Source organism: Oryx dammah, unplaced genomic scaffold (assembly GCF_014754425.2).
Source record: "Oryx dammah isolate SB20612 unplaced genomic scaffold, SCBI_Odam_1.1 HiC_scaffold_5, whole genome shotgun sequence".
Lineage (NCBI taxonomy): Eukaryota > Metazoa > Chordata > Mammalia > Artiodactyla > Bovidae > Oryx > Oryx dammah.
The window spans coordinates 85,187,283-85,210,401 of record NW_024070189.1 but is presented as its reverse complement, the minus strand read 5'-3'; the positions used below and the strand labels follow the sequence as shown (position 1 = coordinate 85,210,401).

At 37.4% G+C, this 23,119-nt stretch overlaps 1 protein-coding gene across 1 annotated transcript in view; it reads right to left on the bottom strand.

The window, feature by feature from the left end:
* Positions 1–23,119, bottom strand: part of ADAMTS19 (ADAM metallopeptidase with thrombospondin type 1 motif 19) — a 265,491-nt gene that overhangs the window by 32,592 nt on the left and 209,780 nt on the right. Inside the window, exons 17-19 of the mRNA XM_040241768.1 lie at positions 19,171–19,328; positions 14,805–14,958; positions 5,311–5,446 (exon numbers count right to left, since the gene is read on the bottom strand). Of these exons, the coding sequence (XP_040097702.1) occupies positions 5,311–5,446; positions 14,805–14,958; positions 19,171–19,328 (448 nt within the window). The remainder of the gene's footprint in view (positions 1–5,310; positions 5,447–14,804; positions 14,959–19,170; positions 19,329–23,119) is intronic.

The window sequence follows — 23,119 nt, the reverse complement described above, 5'->3', positions numbered from 1 at the left end:
ATATCTACTTACTGTATATTTTGACATGGCTAGAATTAGCAGAATGTAATACATTAAGTTTATACCACTGTATTTTTTTCAACTAATATTTGAGTTTTTTCCTACAACACCAAGGCTTTCTATTGCTTTGAATTCTCCATACTTCTTATCTCAGAGCCTTGCTCTTATTAGAATCTCAAAGGACTTATCAGACTCAGGCCCTGTCATATTGCATGCTTTGCTAGCTACTGCCTGTCCTATTGCCATATTGAGGGATCTAACAAGAATAAAACTGCTAACATAAATGAATTTGTTCCTATTCTCTGCATTTAGAACCTTCACAATAACCCCACCTGTTAAGTTCTACAACTTCTGTGGGCATTTACAGAAGGGAAACTGAGGCAAGGGGAGGTGTAGTGACTTCCCTAAGGTTACAAGGTTGGGGAATCAGAAACTGAAATGAGACTGCTGACTACCTCACAAGGGGACTCGTGCAGGTATTAGCAAATAAAAGAAGCCTGTCTTGGAGAACCCCACTTACCTGGGGGAAGCAATCACTAACGTATTATGCCCATCACCTGCAACCAGGTTTTTGTGTCTGGGGTGGACCCTCCAAGGAGGGCCAAAGTCGCTTCTTTAGGCTAGCTGATATCTTGTTATAATGTGATCATTAGCATCGAAGTGATAGGCTACATGCAAAGTGAGCTGATTTTAGAAGTTCTCAGGACTCCAATATTATTCTCAGATCTCACTGATTCTGCCAATTCATATGTATTTTAATACATAGATGAAGATCCTTTTTCCAAACAACCATTATGGGCAGTGATACATCTCTATGCCACTTTCATTTCTAATGAACTGGGATCAACCCTGAGGACCACTCATTCAAACACCTCCCCAAATTTATTTCAGGAAGGAACCAAGGCCTATGACAGAAAAGTGATTCATAAAATTTGGTATCTGCATGATTCCTGTCAAAAAAAAAAAAAGAAAAGAAAAGCCCTCTGGGCCTTTCGGATTATTTAGATAATCTTATAGGGGATTTTGGGATTCCCAGGTGGTGCTAGTGGGAAAGAACACATCTGCCAGTGTAGGAGACATAAGAGATATGGGTTCAGTCCCTGGGTTGGGAAGATTCCCTAGAGGAGGGCAGGGCAACCCACCCCAGTACTCTTGCCTGGAGAATCCCATGGACAGAGAAGCCTGGTGGGCTACAGTCCATAAGTTCACTAGGATCAGACACGACTGAAGCGACTTAGCGCACATGCACACAGGGGGACTTAAATCCACAGCACAGGGCAATCAGAAGCCGTGAGCGTCATGCTGGGTTCCTTACTATCCATATTCGTGAAACAATACTTAGCAGCTGCTAAGGTTCCATGTTTCTCATTTGTTAGTGTCTGACATACAACAGGCATTGAGTATATAGTGTGTTCTATATATATATCAGAGTATATTTATAATTATTCTTATATTTCTCTATGTTTATCTTAGAACATAAACCATATGCTCAACTGACTTCTAGACCTTTCTATTTCACCTTACGGAACTTATTTCTGAAGCATCCGCAGCCTAGATCCTTAACATCCAGGTCCAAGACCCTTCCTCCTGGAGTACTTTCTCCATCCATCCCACAAGGACTCTGTTATCCTCTGCCCTCTGTCACCTGGCTTGTGGCAATGCTCCAAAGTTTGAGAAGTCACATGCTCATGCCATCTAGTTTTTGCATCTGTATAATGGCTCAATCCTAAATGAGTCTATGCTCCTATTTCTAAAATAGAAGAAAACATCACAATAACATTTGCACTCCAATATTGCCTCTAAGAAAGTTCCTGTCTGCTCGTCTACCAAGTATGATGCAGACCTACCAGTTTGCTATGGAGTCCCCTAGTGGATTTTTCCTAAAGTGAATATTTATCTTCCAAGTTTATTTCAGTTTCTGCTTCATCTTTCCCCACAAGAATACCTAGGCTATAAGAACAATATAAACCCATCTATATGTCTTGTCCCTAAACTAGGGAACCAACCATGGAACTATAGAAGACAGTACTGAAAAGAGAAGTATTTACAATTTCAGGAAATCTCCAATTTTTAAAATAAAATAAATTTTAGAGATCCATAGTGCAACAATAAAAAGTCACTTTTTTTCATTCCTTGGAAAACTGCTGAAAACTAAAGACAAAAATCTGCAACACACTGTAGTGAAGGGAAACATTTTGTATGTTATAATTCATCCAATTTGGAATGATCTCATTTTCTTATCTGCAAGACGACTGCTTACACAGCTAGTGCATCAGTGTATTTTCTATATGGTGCACAAGGTTACATCAGGCTATTTGGTGACTTTTTCAATAAATGTCAATAGTAATTAGAATGTTTCTCACCACAGTGGGGGAAAAAAAGCAAGAGGAATGAAACTTGTCCTATGGTAATAAGTCTTGGCAAGTTTTCCTGTGATGACTTCTCATAACTGCCTCATCCATTTATTGCTGTTCAATATTTTGGTTAACCTCACTGACATTGCTTCCTGGTGGTTAAAATACACCACCTCCTTTTCCAAGGGAAAGTAGACAATAATCTCTAACAAAAAGAGAGATTCCAGTCTCCAGCTGAAAAAATTTTTCACTCAGAAATGTACTGGCCTTTTAAAACCATTCATTTTACCAAGTCATTACCAAGGCATTTTCCCCCAAGATACCTGAGGTCAGTGAATGAACAATAACTGGCCTGTACTTTACACTCCGATTCTTCACAGACCCAGTATGGAAGTGACAAAATGTCCTAGAGTCCTCAAATCCAGTTCATTCAATGTTCCTGACAGACCAGAAAAAGCCACTGCTCTTTGACACAGATGGGAAAGCTATATGGTATATAAAACAAATGCTGTTTTGAAACATTTTAATAAATTATTTAACACAAGGTAAATTAGCATTTGATGTCTATTAAAAGGGATGAAAACAAAAAAGATAATTCTTAGGAATAGTAATAATATAAGTTCTTTAGCTGACAAGGCAAAAGCTAAAAATTCAGCTTCTGTGTCTATCTGCTTAGCAACGAATGAAAAAGAACCAAGGACCTGACTCTAGGCGACAATATTTCCCTAGGTCACCCTTTCTGTTGATTAGTATCCTGCCTTACAAAAACACTTAATTGGTTCACCCACAGAGTTAGGATAAAAAGAATATAGTCTGGCTGGAGCAAAGGGACTGTTAAGCATTACTGAAGTACTTGAGTATACTTTTTCCTTTTGGATATTCTTTTACATATTAATATTCTATTCTTTAGGAGCATGTTTTTCCCTGTCAGGGAGGAGGGTAGGACTGTTAGAGCATGAATGCAAAGGAAAGAAAAAGTAGTAATCAGCTTTTGATACCTTAAATATACTGAGTCTACAGAAAAGCAAGTCTTGAAATTTCAGCTTTGTAGAGGAAGACAAGATTATCCAAATTATTTTAAGCTCTCATTAACATGCTGCTGCTAAGTCGCTTCAGTCGTGTCCGACTCTGTGCGACCCCATAGACGGCAGCCCACCAGGCTCCCCCATCCCTGGGATTCTCCAGGCAAGAACACTGGAGTGGGTTGCCATTTCCTTCTCCAATGCATGAAAGCGAAAAGTGAAAGTGAAGTCGCTAAGTCGTGTCCGACCCTCAGCGACCCCATGGACTGCAGCCTTCCAGGCATCTCCGTCCATGGGATTTTCCAGGCAAGAGTACTGGAGTGGGGTGCCATTGCCTTCTCCCTCATTAACATAGCATGAGCCAGATATGGATAGTTTTGCAATAAGCCAGAAACAGAGGGAACTCGGATGCGGTGCTACATCTGATGGGGGAAGGTGGAGGGGAAAAGAGAAACCAGAAGAACTAAGCATGAGCCTGTGTGACACTAATTCCCAGAGAGATTACTGAAGACAGAAAAAGCCTAAATATAGTTAATTGGCAGCCCTCCTGCTCCTTCTCCTTTAGCTCCCCATACATTGTGGCGGAAGGTCACGAGGAAGCTTATCTTAGAGAGCGCCCCAGAGCTACGAGTTCTCTGAATGTCTGAGTTGTGGGATATATACATTTACTGTGACTCCACTGCGGAAACTACTGCACCGGAGATCAATCGTTTGATTCCCTAAGAACTCATGCATACACCCTAACTCACTGAGCTTCAACACATCTCTGAGTGTCAGGATAGAATAAAAGTCTCTCTCTCCAGATTCTAGAGAAATCAAGCCGGCCTCAGACTCTTTTTGTCACTCTATCCTTCAAAGCTGTGAGGACAAATGACACTGGGGCCAAGTCCCACTCAAGCCCAACATCAATTTTTATATGAGAGCACAGTGATTTTTCAGGAGCCCAGTGCCAGAAACCATTCTGCACAGCCTTGCTGTGAGCCTGCTCCAAAATCATGCTTAGGTTCCATTCACCCATCTCTGCTGGTTACTAAGGGGTATCCTTCCTTCTACATCACTTTAAGCTGCTCAGCATGGGCTGTTCTATCCCCTACTCATGGGTTTCTTGCCTGCTTTGCTGCTTATTACTCACTGAGAAAGTCACAGGGGACCAAAGGAACCAATTTTCTAATAACTTGGACCCAGGTCAGGAATCTGGTGATCAGAGATCAAGAATCAAACAGTTTGTCTCTGGGGCAAAGAAGTGAGAATCTAAACTTGGGGGCCGGAAGGACCAAATGCTCTCATTGTTGTGTCAGGGACTGGCTCCTGGTCAGTCCCACTTTGGTTTATATCATCACTGGCAGGTCCTAACATACCATTTTGGAGAATTTAGGAATGAGTAGTTGAATTCAGCCAGATAATCAGATTTCTGAAGAGGTGACCAACAGGTTACCAAATAATTTTAACTACTCCTTCCTTATTCAGTTAGGAGTTGTTTTCACACTGTGAACAACAGATAGAGTGGACATCAAGCCTAGCCTTGCTTCTCCAACACTTGATCCCTAGAGTTGATTACGCACCTTTCTTGCTGCTGCTAAGTCGCTTCAGTCGTGTCCGACTCTGTGCGACCCCATAGACGGCAGCCCACCAGGCTCCTCCGTCCCTGGGATTCTCCAGGCAAGAACACTGGAGTGGGTTGCCATTTCCTTCTCCAATGCATGAAAGTGAAAGTGAAGTCGCTCAGTCGTGTCTGACTCCTAGGGACCCCATGGACTGCAGCCTACCAGGTTCTCCCGTCCATGGGATTTTCCAGGCTAGAGTACTGGAGCGGGGTGCCATTGCCTTCTCCTTTCTTAGAACTTGCTTATTTAAAGCCTTTCATTTTGGTACACAACACACTGCACTGCTTTTAAGAACCTGTGATTCTTTACTGAGTGGGGAGACAGGCTTACCTTGTTTGGCATGGCTGCTCATTGCACTTGCGAATCTGAGGCTCCGGCTTTGTTAAGTACTTGCATTTCTTGTTATCCACAATGCTGATATTTTTGTTCATGATTTTTGTGCAAGACACTGTTGTTTTCCTTTCTCCTGAAAAGAGCAAATAAACATAGAAAGAATTGTTATTATAGGCCTCTATGTGATGGATTTAGGAGGTATTCTTAGGCTTGTACTTTTCATATTTTATACAAATTTTAGATTAGATCAATGAAGATGATATTATTTATAATTTGCAAAACAAAATGTATCTCTAGCCTTAAGTAAGATGAATAATAATTTTTTTAATTGTTAGCAACTAAATGGCAAGCTTTATAGTACAAAAAGATTATGGTAGCATAAGTTGATAAGACATTAATTAAAGACACTTATAAAGGACTGTATCATCTTTTAGCATTCAGTGGTGGAAAGCTGTATTTTTATAAAGTCTCTGTGCTGTCACAAAAGCACATAAACACTCATATAAACGTGTGAACATTCTATCATCTGGCTGTACACCATCGGGGGTAAGTTTTAGGAGGTAAGCTTATTTTGAGTATAACTAAAATCTTTTTTGTCACTTTTGGTAAAGAACTCAAGAATGCAAGAAATACTCATTCCCTAATGATTATCCTGTTCTCTAAGAAAAACCAAGGCAGTTTTCCCATTTTTCACAAGATTTCAGAAAATGGGCTTTTTTCCTTTCTCTGGTAAGATGAAGTTTGATTATAAGAGGTAAAAATGACTATTTGTATGTGATACTCATTTTGCTCAGAACCTCGTAAGCACTCTTACTTGACAACACTTATATTATTTCATCTTACACTGAAAAAGCCAACTACATATGTGCTGATTCTGTTTTCCTAAAACAGTCTAAATATCTATATAGGATTTAATAATCTAATGTAACTTGCTTGACCCTATAAAAATAATTAAATCAGTCAATAACTGTAAAGCCAGACAGGTCAGGAAGGATTAAGAAAAAAAAAATCACAAGTCTTTGTGTCACTATTGAAAGGCCCATTAGTTAGGGTCCTATGACTGTCATGCAATAATAATTAGGAAACTCAGAGAAGCAGAAATGACTTACAGTTTTACATTTTCTTCACAGAGAAAACCAGCCTTACTAGGTAGCAGTTACCTAAATGTGAGAACTCAGGAGATTTTTGGTCAATATCTGCCTAGTTTCCGTATGCTTCAGGTGCTCTTTTATGACCTGACCCATATAATGAATAGACAGTACACAAATTTTGAATAATGCTAGCATATGTATGTATTATTTCTACATGACAATGATGCTTACCTAAAAGCAGGATTAAAATAAATGTTGCTTTTTTTTTGACATATTTGTTTTAAAATCTAATCTAAAACCTCATAGTCATAAGGCACTCTTTTACAGAATAGATGGAGTTGTCTAAATTAATTTAAATTTAATGCTTTTCACAACCACAGCACAGAAGGATGACAAACAGACAATATCCAGAAAGCTTTTGCTGAAATTCACTGTAGTCACGGAATGAATAACTCAGAGCTAATTATACTGCATTTTTTCCTTTACTTAGAAAGCGTCTAACTTTAGTTATGCTGGCCCAGAGGTGACATACTGAGCTAATGACAAAAATCTTTCAAGTACTGATGTATCAGAACAGATACAGGTATCGGCACAATACATGGAGTGCCTTACTGGTGTTCTAACAAAATACGAAGCTGTGTGAATAAGAACTGGGACATTTCCATCCACACTGTAGCAAATAAGCTCACATCGTAAGTTTTTTGGCAGACAGAAGAGGGTTTAGCCCTACTTTAAAAAAATTTCATTGAACAAAAACAAAAGAATCAAGGGGGAAAAAAAATCTAATGCTCAGCTAGTCATATTATGCCTATGAAAATACAACCAGGATCCTAAGGCCATATGGAAATGTTATTGTTTGATTTTTTTCTTTTATATATTTTTATGTCCCAGCCAACACAGGAAATTTCCATTCTAGCATCTAATAGCAGTATTTACAATGCATCCAATACTGTGGAACCCAGGGACGAACAGAAAAGTGATGAAGTAACTGGCCTCCTGCCTGAATCTTGAGTAGATGCAAGCTGTTGACAGTGTATTATTTGCTTTACGGCAATTAACTTCATCTCTGGGTCATTCCCACTAAATTATTGTTGGGGAAATCTGTTTTGATGTTCTAAATTAATTATAAACAAAATACAATAACCATTACGAATTCATCTTATCATCAAATTTGGGCAAAATTTTAAAAGGAAGGGTAATTTTTATTTACTGATTCTTTGTTCTTTGAAGACAGTTAACAAAAACTAGATATTATGTTACGTTCCTTCTTTTCGAGTCTCAGAGATAAGCGTGTATTTTTTTCTATGCTATGTATTTAATCCAGAAAATGGCTATTTTTAATAGAACTCTATTTCACTCAGGTAGATCACATTTCTAAAACCTGCATCATGTACGAGGAAATAGTTTGAGGAGCAGGTTGAGTCAGGACGCATAAGTGAAATTCTCTACATGTTATAAGACATTTCAAACTTTTTTTTTAAAAAACTTACTTTTTAATTTTGAAATAATTTTTTACCCACATCTACTTTGGGAAATAAGAGGATCTGAATACCCTTTATCCAGTTCCCCGCAATGGTAGTGACTTGTAAGACTATACTACAGCATCACTACCAAAAGACTCACATTGATATTGTCAAGATGTACAAGATTTCCATCCCCCAAGAATCCCTTCAGTTACTCTTTAGAGCCACACTCACTTCCCCTATGATCCACCAGTCATAAGCCCTGGCAACCACTAGCCTATTCTCCATCTCGATGATTTTTTTCATTTCAAGAATGTTTTGAAAATATCATACTATTGGGGACTGATATTTTTTTCAACCCAGCATGACCCCTTGGAGACTCATTTTCATTGTTCTATCAATCATTTGTTCCTTGTTATTGCCAACTAGCAATTCCTGCTGTGAATGGACCCCAATTTATTCAACATATCATCCATAGAAAGGTAAGTACATTCCAAACTTTTTACTAAAATTGGGGAACTCTATATGAAAGAGACTATATGTATTCATTTGTCTTCACAATTTTCTCTTATAATGTTTAATTATACTAACAACGACTAGCAAGCAACTAAGCCAAAAGTAAAAATAATTAAATGAGGAAAAAGGTATTTTCTCTGAGTAGAATGTAAACGGCTGCTTATTTGTCAAGCGTACATTTTTTAACTTGAGCAGGTTCTAAAATCATGTCATGTCCTTTCATTCTTAGTCATTCTTTTTACATTTCTATAAAACATTTTTCCCCACATGGTTTGGGCTTAACATTAATAGGACATTTTTATTTTAATGAAAAAAAAAATACATTCTGCATTGTTCCTAACTGATCTTGTCATTTACATACATACAAATATTTTAACTGTATCCCCTAACTTTCAAGTTAAATTTAACTTGAGTGCCTAACACTTTAACTGGTCTGGCCTCTCTGTCTCAGAAACAGGAAAGAGTCTTTGTTTTGTTTTCCTGTTAACAAGCAACAAGATGAAACGACTGATGTGGGCTTCATTTTCCCTTCTTTTTACTGTTCCTCTTCAAGCAGATCCAGTAGAGGTTAATTTAACACCACACCTTTCGGCTAAGGAAGCTGAATGTCTGCTGCCATGGCACCCTTATGTGTGAGGAGCTGAGGGTAGGGAATATCAGGCCCATTTTACAGAGGGGCAAACTGAGGCCAGATAAGTGACAAGACCTGTTTGTTCTCTTATTGAGAATATCAAACAACTTCATATCTGGTGTGTAATTCATTAGTCTTTATATCTTGAGTGCCTAACATCTTCACAAACTGGCTTCTACCTTTTTTGTCAAATAATTTCCCACAGCTTGATTCTCATATTTTGCATCTGACTAATAAACATTCTCGCTAACCCCAGGGCCTCTGCACTTATGTATGTCCCTGGAAGGCTTTCTACAGCTCTCCATACATACTCTGTATGGTGCTTTTATTATTATCTAACCCCTACCAGGGATGACAGTAAATTCTCTAAAAACAAAAAGTACTCATCTCTGAATTATCCAGCAAAAGTACAAGTACAGTCGGTATTGGTAAAGGGATCACCAATGAAATATAAACATGTAATTCAAGCCCAAAGAACTTGCACAGTAAGAGGTTCATCTCAACACCGTGTTTCCTAAAATGGTAAAAAAATCATTTGCAAACTCAATGATCAATTATGGGGAATAATTATATATAGCAAATCAAACAAATGGATTATTATTTAGGTGTTACAATTCAAAGTTATAAAGAGTTTACATGAATATAACTGTTCCTATTAAGTAAAGAAAGTAGGACATGAAATGACATGAAATATTATTGAATCCAAATAATGCAGAGAAGAGCAAACATATATTTTGGTGCATTTTCTTTGGCTAATAACATTTACACTGGTACAGGCAAAGTGCCTGTGAGAGGGAAAAACAGAAAAACCCAGCACCCTTAATAAGATACAGGCATTTGTATACTGAGATATTGCCTCAATTTGGACCCAAAGGCTTGGGTGCATCCAGGGACTCTGGCCATTGCCAAGGAGAGCCATGGCTAGAGGATATCACAACGCAAGGCTAACAGCTTATGTCGTAAATTAGCAGGATTTGGATTAATGTGAAGAATGTGGAATGTTGACTTGTTTTTTCCTTTTTCAAAGTGTATCTGTTCAGATTTTCTAAAAGCATATTTAACTCTTCATTTATTTCAAAACAGGTTATTAAATTTGAGGGCCTTCATTCTAGGTTTTATGTCATTAATTCACCTACTAGATTAAAAATGAAACTTAGAGTAATGCAGTTACTGTATGTAGTATGCAGAATGTGGATTTCATAAAAAAACACTTCAGCTATTATGGAATTATAGATCGCTGCTGCCTCTGAAGATCAAGATCATTTCAAACAAACTTTTATTAAAAAAAAAAATCCTTTATCCACTGACCTGTACTTTTGAGGTGCCAAAATAAATTTAAAACATTCCTTCGAAGATTTTTTAGATATCTTAGAACACCAAAGCAAAGTAAATATTTACTTCACAAATATGTTTTAAGATGTTTGAAAATAAAAGGACCAATATCAATGATCAATGCTGAAGTTCAAAGTGATACATCTATTCAAAGTTTTCTAGGAGTATGATTCGAATTTGACAACATTGTGATGAAAAGTGTGCATGTTAAAAACTGCTGGAAAAATTTACTTAAGATCATCAGCATTACTGGATATTCTAAAGTAATATTTCTTCTAAAAAAAGAAAATTTTATATCTCAGACTTTTCTTTTAATAACTTGTATCAATAAATTAATAGACACACATAATAAAGGAACACTAATGGGTTATTTTCTCATTGGAAAAGACTCTGATGCTGGGAGGGATTGAGGGCAGGAGGAGAAAGGGATGACCAAGGATGAGATGGCTGGATGGCATCACGGACTCGATGGACATGAGTCTGAGTGAACTCTGGGAGATGGTGATGAACAGGGAGGCCTGGCGTGCTGCAATTCATGGGGTCGCAAAGAGTCGGACATGACTGAGCAACTGAACTGAACTGAACTGAATGGGTTATTTTAAAACTTAGTTAGAGATACTGATATAAAAGATCATGATAATAAAAATTTAACTACTGGAAACTAGGTATTTAAAAAAAACATTTATTGTTCCCACTTATTGATGGAATGTAGTTCCTTAAAAATGTGTTAAAAAAAACACCTTATGTCAAACACTGAAATTGTATACTGCCCTGTGATAATTTGCTCTTTTTTGCTTAATATTTCTATGAAGTAGAATAGTCTTATTATTATTCTTTGCTGCTGAAGATAAATTTTGCCTGAATCTGTTTCCAATGTTCTGTGCTTTGAACTTACTTTCATTTAATTCATGAATATGCTGAAAGGTTACAAAGCTCTTTCTGGCTATAAAATCGACAAAACAGAGTCAGAAATGATGCGATTCTTGAAACCCTGTCCATCTACTTTATTTATGAACTGCAAAGGAAAATAATATCCAAATGCCCAGAAACATTTTGGCACTGAAATGAATATACATTCTATTAACATAGTCAGAGATAATTGAAAACTGTTGGCTAAACACAATGGAACAGATCTGAGAGAGAAGGTCTGTTCAAGTGCGAGTCATATAGAAGTTGCTTATAATTAGGACTTTTATAAAATAAGCCGTTTGAAATAAAAGTAAGGACATAGCTAACTTTGTATTTAACAGATTAAATAAAACATCTCTTTATGTAATCTTTTTAAGGGACATGCTATATTTTGTGGGGTGAAATCACTAAATCCCTGAGCTGTTCCTGAAGGAAGTGTATGACAAAGAGGAAAGAGGATCTGAACTCAGGAGTTCTGGATTCTAATTCTGGCTCCACTCCCACTGGACATGTGACTGTGCAAAGGCACTTAATCCCTATGCACTTCGATTTTCTCACATTAATAATCACACAGTCATGCTTAAGAATATCTAAAAGCCCTTCTGACTTTGAACCTAAAGTAACTTATACTGAACTTCTATTTCTTAAAGCCTAACAAGTGACAAAACATATTCTAGGCTATATGATTTTGGGAAAAAAAAAATTAACCCCCCAAATTTTCTTGTTTAAACTGAAGACTGACAAGTTCTGTATGTTTACTTCTGAAGCTTTTACTAGACCACAATTACAGCAGATTGAAAAAAAAAATGAGGATAATAAAATTCACTGGGCAAACATTTTCCTGTCTAGAGTCTCAAATGTAAACAGATTTTAATGACTGCCTTTCGGTGCAGTAATAGGAACCAGCAACATTTTCATTGCTGTTTCCTCATGACCCACCATGGGATGGTGGCTGGTCATTCTTGTCTGAGTTATACTAAGGAAGAAAGAACTCTGTGAATTTTCACTTTAAATGTTTGTTTCTATCTGTGTTTTGCTTTTTTATGGAGAGGGGATGTGAAGCAGAGCCCCTTCAGTGCTATGGGCCCTGGCATCAGCAAGAAATGGGTGAAGTGGAGGCACAGGAATTTGGGTGTACGTGGGAGCATCAGCAGGAGAGGACCAGCGGAGACAGGATCGAAGTCACATGGTGATAATGGGGCCCTGAAGAACTATGACCAATGAAAATTTCATTGTGCCAAGGATGACTGCTACAAGCTTTAAAACTGTGACTAGAAACTCTCTTGTTATAATTACTCTATAACCCCCAGGAGCAAAGCCTGCTCTGTATAGTCTTCGCCTTCCTGGCCTCCCACACTGCCTTTACTCTGGGGCTGTGTGTTCCTGGAGTTCCAGAGCTCCAAGCGCTCTGGCAAAAGCAGCCACTCCCCTGTCTCTCAAACTCTAGATGTCCCCGATACCTTTTTCTCCCGTCTCCCAAAGAAACCATTTCTCGCTTTCTCCACGGTTGCCAGTGGGGTGGCCATTTTCTTGCTTACACTCCATACTTTCGCATCTAGAGGCAGACCATTCCCCCTTCTTCCTAAACCTACAGCTTTGGGGCAGGCCATGCAGTGCCGTCCCCTTCTTGATGCAGCCAAACACCAACCCCTGGATCAATCTCTCTTTTCACTCTAAGAGTTTAAGCTCCTGGATTATTGTTCTATTTTCTAATACTGCTCCCTATACACTTTTTTAAATTTTTTTGAACTTTTACTTTTGTATTGGGGTATAGGCAATTAACAGTGTAGTCATAGTTTCAGGTGAACTGCGAAGAGACTTAGCCATACATATACATGTATCCATTCTCCCCCAAACACCCCTTTCATCCACCCCTCACATTGAGCAGAGTTCCATGTACTATACAATAGGTCCTTGTTGGCTATCCAATAACACAATTCTTTTTGTAATTACTATAGCCATTTGAATGATTCTTCAACACCAAGGACTCTCAGTTTCAGGCTCTCTTCTCATCCCAAAGATGTGTCCTTTCACTTCACTGAAGCCACTAACTCTCCTGGTCTTGTTATTACTAATAACTATATCCCCTCTATTGGAGAAGGAAATGGCAACCCACTCCAGTACTCTTGCCTGGAGGCTCCCATGGAGGGAGGAGCCTCGTAGGCTACAGTCCATGGGGTCGCAAAGAGTCGGACATGACTGAGCGACTTCACATACATATCCCCTCTATACTCTCAGCTCTAATTTCTGTCACCATCTCCTGTATTTCCAGCCCCCTTCTTAAGTCTAAACGTCTTCTGACTCTAAAAGTTCTTTAACCCCACCAGGTCCTAAAATTCATTAGTGCTACCACGATTTGACTGTCTTTCAAGCCCTTCATATCTTTGCTTTTTTCTGTGTACAACTAAATTCCATGGTTAATCATTTTCAGCTCCTTACATACAACCTCAGGTCAAACGCATTCTCCTTTTATTATACTCACATGGCAATTCTGAAACTCACATCACAAGTACATCTCTATGCTACACATACCTGGAGGGTAATGTACCACTCTGACATAAGTGTCAAGCTGAATTCATGAACATCAACTTCAGATGGACCATCAGTGCTACCATATGGTCAAAACAAGTACCATTTCATTCATTTTCTTTTTCTCTTAAGTGACCACCTCACATTTCCTCTCTTTTCAAAATTCCAACATCTTTTCCACCTTTAGTCTCAGAAAAATGGACTATCTTGATAAAAATAGAATCAACCGTAATCAAACGGAGTACCACCGTAAGTTTCCAACAACTGATTTTGTTCAAAATACTGTCTTTTCTCCTGTTACTAGGCTATCTATACTTCTTTCTGAAGCCCTATTCTATTCCATCCACCTTGCCAACTTAAGACATTACTCCAGAAATGTTTTGCTCTCTCCTTTGCATCACTAGTTTTCTGTTCTGTTCTGTTCTAGAAAACATACACTGGCAAGCAATCATGTATAATTCTCCTTATTAAAAAAACAATAAACTCTTTGATGCATATTCGTCTCCAGTTAATGCCACGTTTCTCTGCTTTATTCTTTCAACATTTCCTGTTACGGTGAATCTTTTCTTCATCACATGCTATTTTCTCTTGAATCCACTCCACTTAGTCTTTTGGTTACTTATTTTAATATGTTTTTTTTTTTGGTTTCTTCTCATCTGTCTGAACTCTAAATGACATAGTGTCCCAAGTAAAAATAAAAGTGTATGAATATCATATAACAACCTGCATGATGTACAGGGCACCCCCCGTAAGTGTTAATATTGATGAAAAGCAAGGCAGTGAGTAATCATATTGAGTGAGATATGTAACAACTGCAAACAGCCTTTCTTTAATTCATGCCAGATTTTGCTGCAAAATAGTTCAGGCATTTAGACATGAAATGTGTTTCAAAAAACTTTCGATTTCCAATCCTTCATGGAGTTTGAAATTTTAGATAAGGGGTTATGGATCTGTCTTAACTGTCGACAGTTAATTGGAAAACAGCTATTTTGGAAAGATAGATAATGAAAAATCCTTCACCTCCTCCACATGTGGCATCGCAATCTTCCCAGCCTGTGTGTGTCCACATGAAAAGGGGTTCAGGTGCTTTGGAGCTCTGATTCTCTGGAGGAGGGTCTGATGGGATGGTGTATTCATAGTGAAGACCATAATTCTGGTCTTGAAACAGCAGCACCTATAATATATATAGAAAGGTTCAAAGCAGATGGATCAAATCAGAGCATATTCAATGTGAAGCATAAAACTAAGGATATGGATACCTTAAAATGCTTTTGGTATGGTGTGTGTGTTCCCTCCATACATAGTAGATTTGTGACCTTATCGCTTAAATGCTGAAACTCTCCTACTTCTGTAAACACTGGAATTATACACTTAGCTCGGAGCTAACAATGGTATGAAAAAATAGCCCATTTGAATGAGGTCAGAGATACCATTTTATTTTCTCCCAAGTCAATGGGCTACACAGTCTTCTAAAGCATGGTACATGGATGAGATGACTTTAGTAGGGGGGGCAGGGACATGTGTCCTATATAACATCAAGATATAACCCATAATCTAGTCTCAAATGAAGCCTTTTCACTCATATTAGAAAAATATGAATGATAGGTCCCTGTGTCAACAGAGGAAGAGGGCAGAAGACTTTGGGAGTCATTTCACTCCATAAGGGGAAGAGAACTTCTAAGCCAATGGGAAAACAAGAATAGTATTCCATGTATGCTTACAGTTAAGCTTTAATTTTGGCAAGGTTACTAACTTTTCATTTACAGTAAAGATCATTTCCTTTGAAAAGAAATTTATGTTAAAAAAAACTTTTAAAGGCAAAGTAACTTAATAATGGTATAGTTATATACATGTATGTAAACAGTACACATATGTAAATAGTATAAATCATAAAGGACATATGAGAATGGTTGAACTGTGGGTTACACTGGACTAAATCATAAGCAGTAACCATGTCTGTGATGTTTTCCCACAGTACACAATATCAAGCTTAGAACTGTACCATCATGTATGGTACAACCATACATATTTTAAATGAAAGAAAAATACATGAAATATACTCATTTAAAATAAAAAATGAATGAGAATATATGTTTCTTTATAAATTCAAATATGTCAAACAAGCCCTTGGGATATATGATGTCTATGGATCTGAGGATTTATGGAAAAGTGAAAGTGGCTTAGTTGTGTCTGACTCTTTGAGACCTCATGGACTATACAGTCCATGGAATTCTCCAGCCCAGAATACTGGATTGGATAGCCTTTCCCTTCTCCAGGGGATCTTTCCAACCCAGGGATCAAACCCAGGTCTCCTGCATTGCAGGCAGATTCTTTATCAGCTGAGCCACAAGGGAAGCATCTATATAACATGATGTGATATATAAAATATATATATATAACTAAATCTTAAATTTTATTCAAATATTAGAGAATTTTGATATTTAATCTATATCAAGGTAGTTGTAATGATAGGTTATAGAGTTAACATTTAATGGGGAAAAAAAGGAGTTCAAGGTTAATTTTTTTTACTTTTTTTCCTTAAGATTTTGCCTCAATTTATTAACAGAAATACTATGACACATTTTAATATGTGGACTGAGGAATTAGTATGATGGCATTATGAATCAACTAGATCAACAATAAAAATAATACTTTTAAAAGTCACATATATGTAACATGCTGGATACTGATTGTAAGCACATGATAGTGTTTGTTTTGACTTTAAATATCTCATTTCATGTTGCTAATGATTTTTCAGCTCAATAAGCTAAAAAAAATGGGAGAGAGATGAAGTCACCTTGTTTATGAACAGGACCAGACGATTACATGATTTTTAAATTGATGAAATGAACATATAAGTAAGTTATTTGTCAACTTATTTAATTACATGAAAACGTGTCTGTTTTTCTTAAAAAACTACCTTTTCATTAATAGGACATTTGATTGTTCTTGAACATCTAATTCCATTAAAATAAAGACATTAGTTACAAAATCATTAGCTCTTTCTTAAACCATCTGAATTTGGCAGTATTCTTTGCAAGAAGGAAAGTTACAGCTGAGGGGCTCATACTGAAGCATGGCACAGACGGTATTGCCTTTCAAAGTTCAGTACCGGCTTTCAATCTGTAATAGTCATTAAAGAAAAATATCTTTAGAAGTGCAGTTTCCTTTGGATTACTGAATAAATCCAGGTCACATAGATGCCTTCTTTTAGACATAGTTCACTGACTTTAATTATGTTTCATGCTTCCAGGAAAAACCTTGGTAATTACCAGTCAGATTAAGGATTCTGCAGCAAGGAAACTCCCTCTGCCCAACAGTAAGGTCTCACATACAGTTTTAAAATTTTGAATTAGAGGCTCACTAAAAGAGCCTCAGTCTTGTCCCATAAAAATATGTAGGTTACACTCATGTAAGGGAGGCAACATGATGGCGTTTTCAGCAACCAAATCATTAAACATATGTTTGTTGTTGATAATGTTGTTATTCTAAGTGACCCAATCATGGAAAGAGCCAGATATTGGTCATATGATGTTTGTTTAGTCATTTTTCCCCCTCTCTCCAGATGGCAGAGGGCACAGAGTGGAGTTTCCAATTCAAATTACAGGATCCAAAGTAACTGTGGGGAGATGAACAAAAACATTATTTAAAGTATATGCCTAATCACGATCCAAAGCTCTTGGGTATAAAGAACTTAGGTTTGATCTTTGTATCAGGAAAGGCAGCATAGAAGATGGATTAACATCTAATTTATTCAAAGCAGGGAAACCTGGAGTGCTGCAGTCCATGGGGTCGTAGAGCCGGACATGACTGAATCACAACAACAAAATAACTTACTGGGAGATACTGAGCACAGTACTTAATCTTTTAAATATTTAGTGTTTTCTAAATCTGTAAAATGGAATAATAATAACCTATCACATGGTGTTATTTTGAGGATTAAATGCCATAATGAATATAAAGCACTTCTGGACCGGGTCTGCTCTCAGTGCTTGATGAATGGTGTATATTATTACTATTATCAGATTTGAACAGAAGGCCTCATGGAACTCACCTCACTCCCTTTATGTATCCCTCCCTTCATGCATTCTTGTTGGTAAAGCCTGCTGACTGCAGTTCTACAAAACATTCTGGAAATGTGGTCAGTGAACCAGTAGTAGTGGCAGACCAGTGTTCACGTTAACAAGAGCAAGAACCTCAGGTGATGTGCAGGCATGTTCAACTAGGGAAAAGCAAATGGGCCAATGAGATTTGAACCTCTGGTGCCTAGACTGGCAACACAGATGTCTCCAGTTGAGGACAAATTCCACTTAAACTGTTTGGAGATATTAAACAAGGTGGCACATCACACTCGAAATAAACAGTCAGTTGACTGTGTTTTACAGTTGTTTTTATGTGTGGACTCAGATGCTGAAGTGTGTGAATCTCGGACTTTGCCACCAGAATGAAAAACACGCTAGCTGTGTAGTCAGTCCTCTGGCTCCTGAGTCATCAGCACTGAATGCCATGATCAAGGACAATAAGGGCATGTGAATCTGCCACCCCGTGGGTGCAGAGTCCCAGTGTGCTGATTTGTTTGCTCCAAACTCAGACCTAGTCTTCTGCTACATGGTAAAGAAACTTATTATCCCAAACATTCAAGTTATCATAATTCTTTACAGGAATCACTTAACCTAGTAAGAGCACAAGGGGTAATTGGAAGCCTTGTTCAATATTTATCAAGTTTTTTCCCCCAGGGACCAATATCATTTTTCTCAAGGGCATTTTATATAGATTCAGGTGGTACCCACTTCACAGATGTATGAAATGCGACAGTTTGCCATGCAAGCATGGATGCTAAGTTGCATCAGTTGTGTCCGACTCTTTGCAACCCTATGGACTGTAGCTGGCCAGGCGCCTCTGTCTGTGGGATTCTCCAGGCAAGAAAACTGGAGTGGGTTGCCATGCTCTCCTCCAGGGGATCTTCCTGACCCAGGGATCAAACCTGTGTCTCTTACGTCTCCCGCATGTGCAGGCGGGTTCTTTACCACTAACAGCACCTGGGAAGCACTCTAATCTTTACAGACATCTACTCTGATCAGTAAACATATGCTTTTGGGGAAAGAGGAACCTTATTGCCTGCTAGTTTACCTCTACTGTGGGCTGAGAATTCTCTAAAACATCATGTCCCTTTTTAAAATGTAAAATTTTCTTTTAAATTTAAAAATTTCCACTTTTAGCCATCTTGATTTCAAACACACACAAAAAAACCCCTAAAATCCCACCTCTTAAGTAACTTTAAATATCTATTTGACAATCCAAATTTGGAAAAAAGAGAAAGCATAGTGGGAATGTCCTTTGTCATAGGAAGCTGATTATGCAATGTTATGGATTCATTCCCTCATACCAGGAGGTGTAAAGGTGTTGTAGTAGGACCTTTGGCGGAGATCTTCTCCCAGAGGCCTCGTCTTACATAATGGACAGTAGTTCCTGCTATGTTGAATGCTCCAGAGTGTTCAATCTTCCAGTCACTGTTAATAGACTGTTTTCCAGTGTCTCGGAGAGCTATAAAGAGGTTATAAAATATTAGGAGATTAGCAAGTCAGCATCATTAATCACTGTCCCTTTTGCATGATTTTGTTAAAAGCATTTCGTGCATTTCTAAACTAAATGGTCAATACTCCCTGATGTAAAATATGAGGCATCTCTATCTGGGAAAATCTATAATCACAGCAAATGCCACAGGAAATTCTCCTTCTCTCCTAAAGCTTCCCACCACCATACAGTCACATTTATCTTTGTCTCCTCAAAACTTCCATTCAACACTTGATGTCTATAACCTTATTTTGTCCTGTAGTCATTTATTCTTTAACATATGAAGGTTAGAGGTGCCAGTGCTGTCTATGCAATGATTCTATGAACAACGTGAGGGATAGTACTACATCTTATACAGGCTCTGTAACTCCCATGCCACCCAGGAAAAGGGTGTGATGACAGAAAGATCATTAAATAGCATGCTAACTAACAGCTCAAAATGAGAGCTATGTTCAACACAAAACAATTCAAATATAACATGTTAGTTTTAAAAACAGAACTCAGGACCTTTTAATATTCCTAGTTGGTGATTTACTGTGTACAAGAATAGATATAAATGCTAGTTCTTACCCATAAACAGCCATCATTTATGTGAATTGTACAGAATAATTTTGTTTACCTATAATTTTTCTCTTTGTTTTGACTTGATTGGTATTGCAACTTAAATAAGATCCATAACATGGAAATGAGATGCTATGATAACCATTTAAAATTAACAATTCCTTCTTTTTTTTTCACAAATGATTTTATTTTATTTAAGCTTTCAGACACTCTCATATAATTGAATCTCTTTCAAAAACATTTACTTGAAGATTCACTGAAAGCTTTTATGTCATAATTGTATGAAAATGTTCTGACAAATTAAGCTGGTAAATCTTCCCAAATATTATTTGCGCTAATCTATTTATTGAACACTTGAGGATTTTTCAACTTTTTTAATATTTTGAATAGCACTCAGATAAATATACTATACGCTAATTATTTGTATATCTGAATATTTCCCTTCAATAGATACCCAGCTTTGGAATTTCAGAGTAAAAAAAACTGAACATTTAAAGATTTGAAAAAACAATTTCAAATTGATTTTCATAAAGTTTGCATAAATTTATGCTTTCATAACTGAAGTTATGAAAGTGTCCATTTCTGAACATCTCCTTGAAAGCACCTTTATAATAATATTTAATAATGACTAAATAATTGCTTATAAAGCATCAGCTATACATCAGGGAATATTCAAAATTCTGGGAATCCCCATATGAACAATAGAAATATGTTCTCTGGCTTCATAGAACTGATCAACTAACTGGCAAGCCAGACATTAATCAAGGCATAAGTAACTATTAATAACTAATTATAATTACACTGAATCTTGTGAGGGAGGAGTCAGGAAAGGCTTATCTGGAGGATGTCATTTATGGAGGAGGCTAGCCAGGGGAAAAGAGAAGCACAGAGAGGGCGTTCAAAGCTGTGGGAACTACAGATGCAAAGGTCACCAGCATAGTGTGGTGTGAGACAGGTAACAAACGTGCAGATGCCATGTGTCCTAATGTGGATCATGAACCGATGAGACTGGAGAGTAGGGGCCAGCCAGACTTTACAGGCTGTGTTAATTTTTAGAAGCTTTTTCCTGAGAAAACAAATATAAGCTATAAGATTTTGAACAATATTATGCAGAAAATGGACTTGCGTAGGACACATTTGTATAGAGAAGACAGGATATCACACTAACATAGTATCCCATTGGAAAGTAATAGTGGCTTGACTTAAGACAGTAGAACGTATGAAGAGGAATTCAAGAGTGAAATGGATAAAATAGGCTGATGACTTGGTTGCCCTGGGTGAAAGGAAGTGTCGGGGCTGACGCCAGATTTCTAGTATGAGAAACAGTGGTTATAATAGCACATAGATAGGAAAGACTAGAAAAATAAATGATTGAGGAGAAATATCAGGAGTTGAATTTTGAACAATCTAGATTTCTTTTTTAAAAAAATCTCTTTTTTGCTATTGAGGCTAAAGATGTTTCTCATTTGCTTATTATTTATCTGCCTTTCAAATAGAAAATAATTAAATAAATCATACATTATCTTTTTTTTCTGGTCAACTAAGAGATTTTCTGGTGTTTATATTTCCATTATTATGAACACTATATTAATAAAAGTATTAAAATTTTACCTCAATTTCTACCAAATAATATTTTTCCTATATACTACATATAAGGGGTAATGTTTTTAATGAAATATTAAGCATATGTATTTTTAGATGTATGAAAACTATTTAAGTATTAATTTTACCTTGAATTTTAAATGTGAAAAGGAAATATGCTGCCAGAAAACTCTCAACACCTTGCAAATAGCTTTTACCAGCTACAAATAGACATACTTCTGATAATGCTAGATTGATTAAAAATTAATGATTTTGCCTAAAAGTTAAAGTATTTCCTTGTATTTCTCTAAGGTCTATTAAATATTCTGACAGTCTTTTCAGACTAAATTTGTACTAACAGCCAGTATAACTTCATTCTTTTTCCTGTCTTTCAATATATTCAAGGCACTATTATAAAATAGTTCCCGAAAATCTCTAATAAAAATGCCTTAAAAACTTTTTGTGGTAACTAAAGCATCATATTGAGACTCAACTGGTCTTCTGGAATTCAGCATCCCCTCTTTCCTGAAATGCCACACGGATGTACTTGAAAATCCACACAACTTATGACCTTAACAGCAACCCCATAGACGGATTCAATATTCTGGGTGAGTAGTGTTTCTTGGCTTTTCAATTCATTAGCTTTAAAAATGTGTTTTTTAGAAAATCTATATCTGGCCAAATCTAAATAACTGGTGCTTCACTATCTCTCCCATTGTAGACAACCAGAAAAGTAGACAATGTATGAAATGATTGTTTCAATGGACAACGGAGAACAGATTCCCTAAGAGAAGGAGACCAAAGGCAGCCTCTAAAATTACTTGACTTCTGCCTGATGATGTTTACCAGACCCTAAAGAAAATCAGTCCTGAATATTCACTGGAAGGACTGATGCTTAAGCTGAAGTTCCAATACTTTGGCCACCTGATGCGAAGAACTGACTCATTGGAAAAGATCCTGATGCTGGGAAAGATTGAAGGCAGGAGGAGAAGGGGATGACAGAGGATGAGATGGTTGGGTGGCATCACTGACTCGATGGACATGTGTTTGACCAAGCTCCAGGAGTTGGTGATGGACAGGGAAGCCTGGTGTGCTGCAGTCCATGGGGTCACAAAGAGTTGGACACGACTGAGTGACTGAACTGAACCACACAGAGGGGTAACTCCAGCAGCAGAGCACAGATAACAAGGGCTTGAGCAAGATGAGGACACAGAGAGAGGAGTAAAACTGACTAAGGCAGCTGGAATCTGTTTTATGGAGTACTGGAGAAGAGGCAGTGATACAAAGAGGAGCTTCAAACTATTTCATACACTGACATGGTGTGAGGGACATAACCTAGAGCGTCTTATTTATTTACGCTTGCTGTAGAGACCTTTATCCATATTTAATACTAAGCTGCAAATAAGTGGAGTGAGATTCCTCAAGCTTGGGAAAAGATGAACTACCTAGGACCTATAAACTGCACACCTCCTGGAGCTGGTGTACGGCTGTAAAACATGCATCTTTTGCTATCAGAGTGAAGAGATCTTACTGAACATATAGACTATTCAGAGGAGAACCTAGGAAGGCTGGCAAATTAGAAATGAAGTTGGAGGAGTCCTAGAATTAAGGTTCCATGA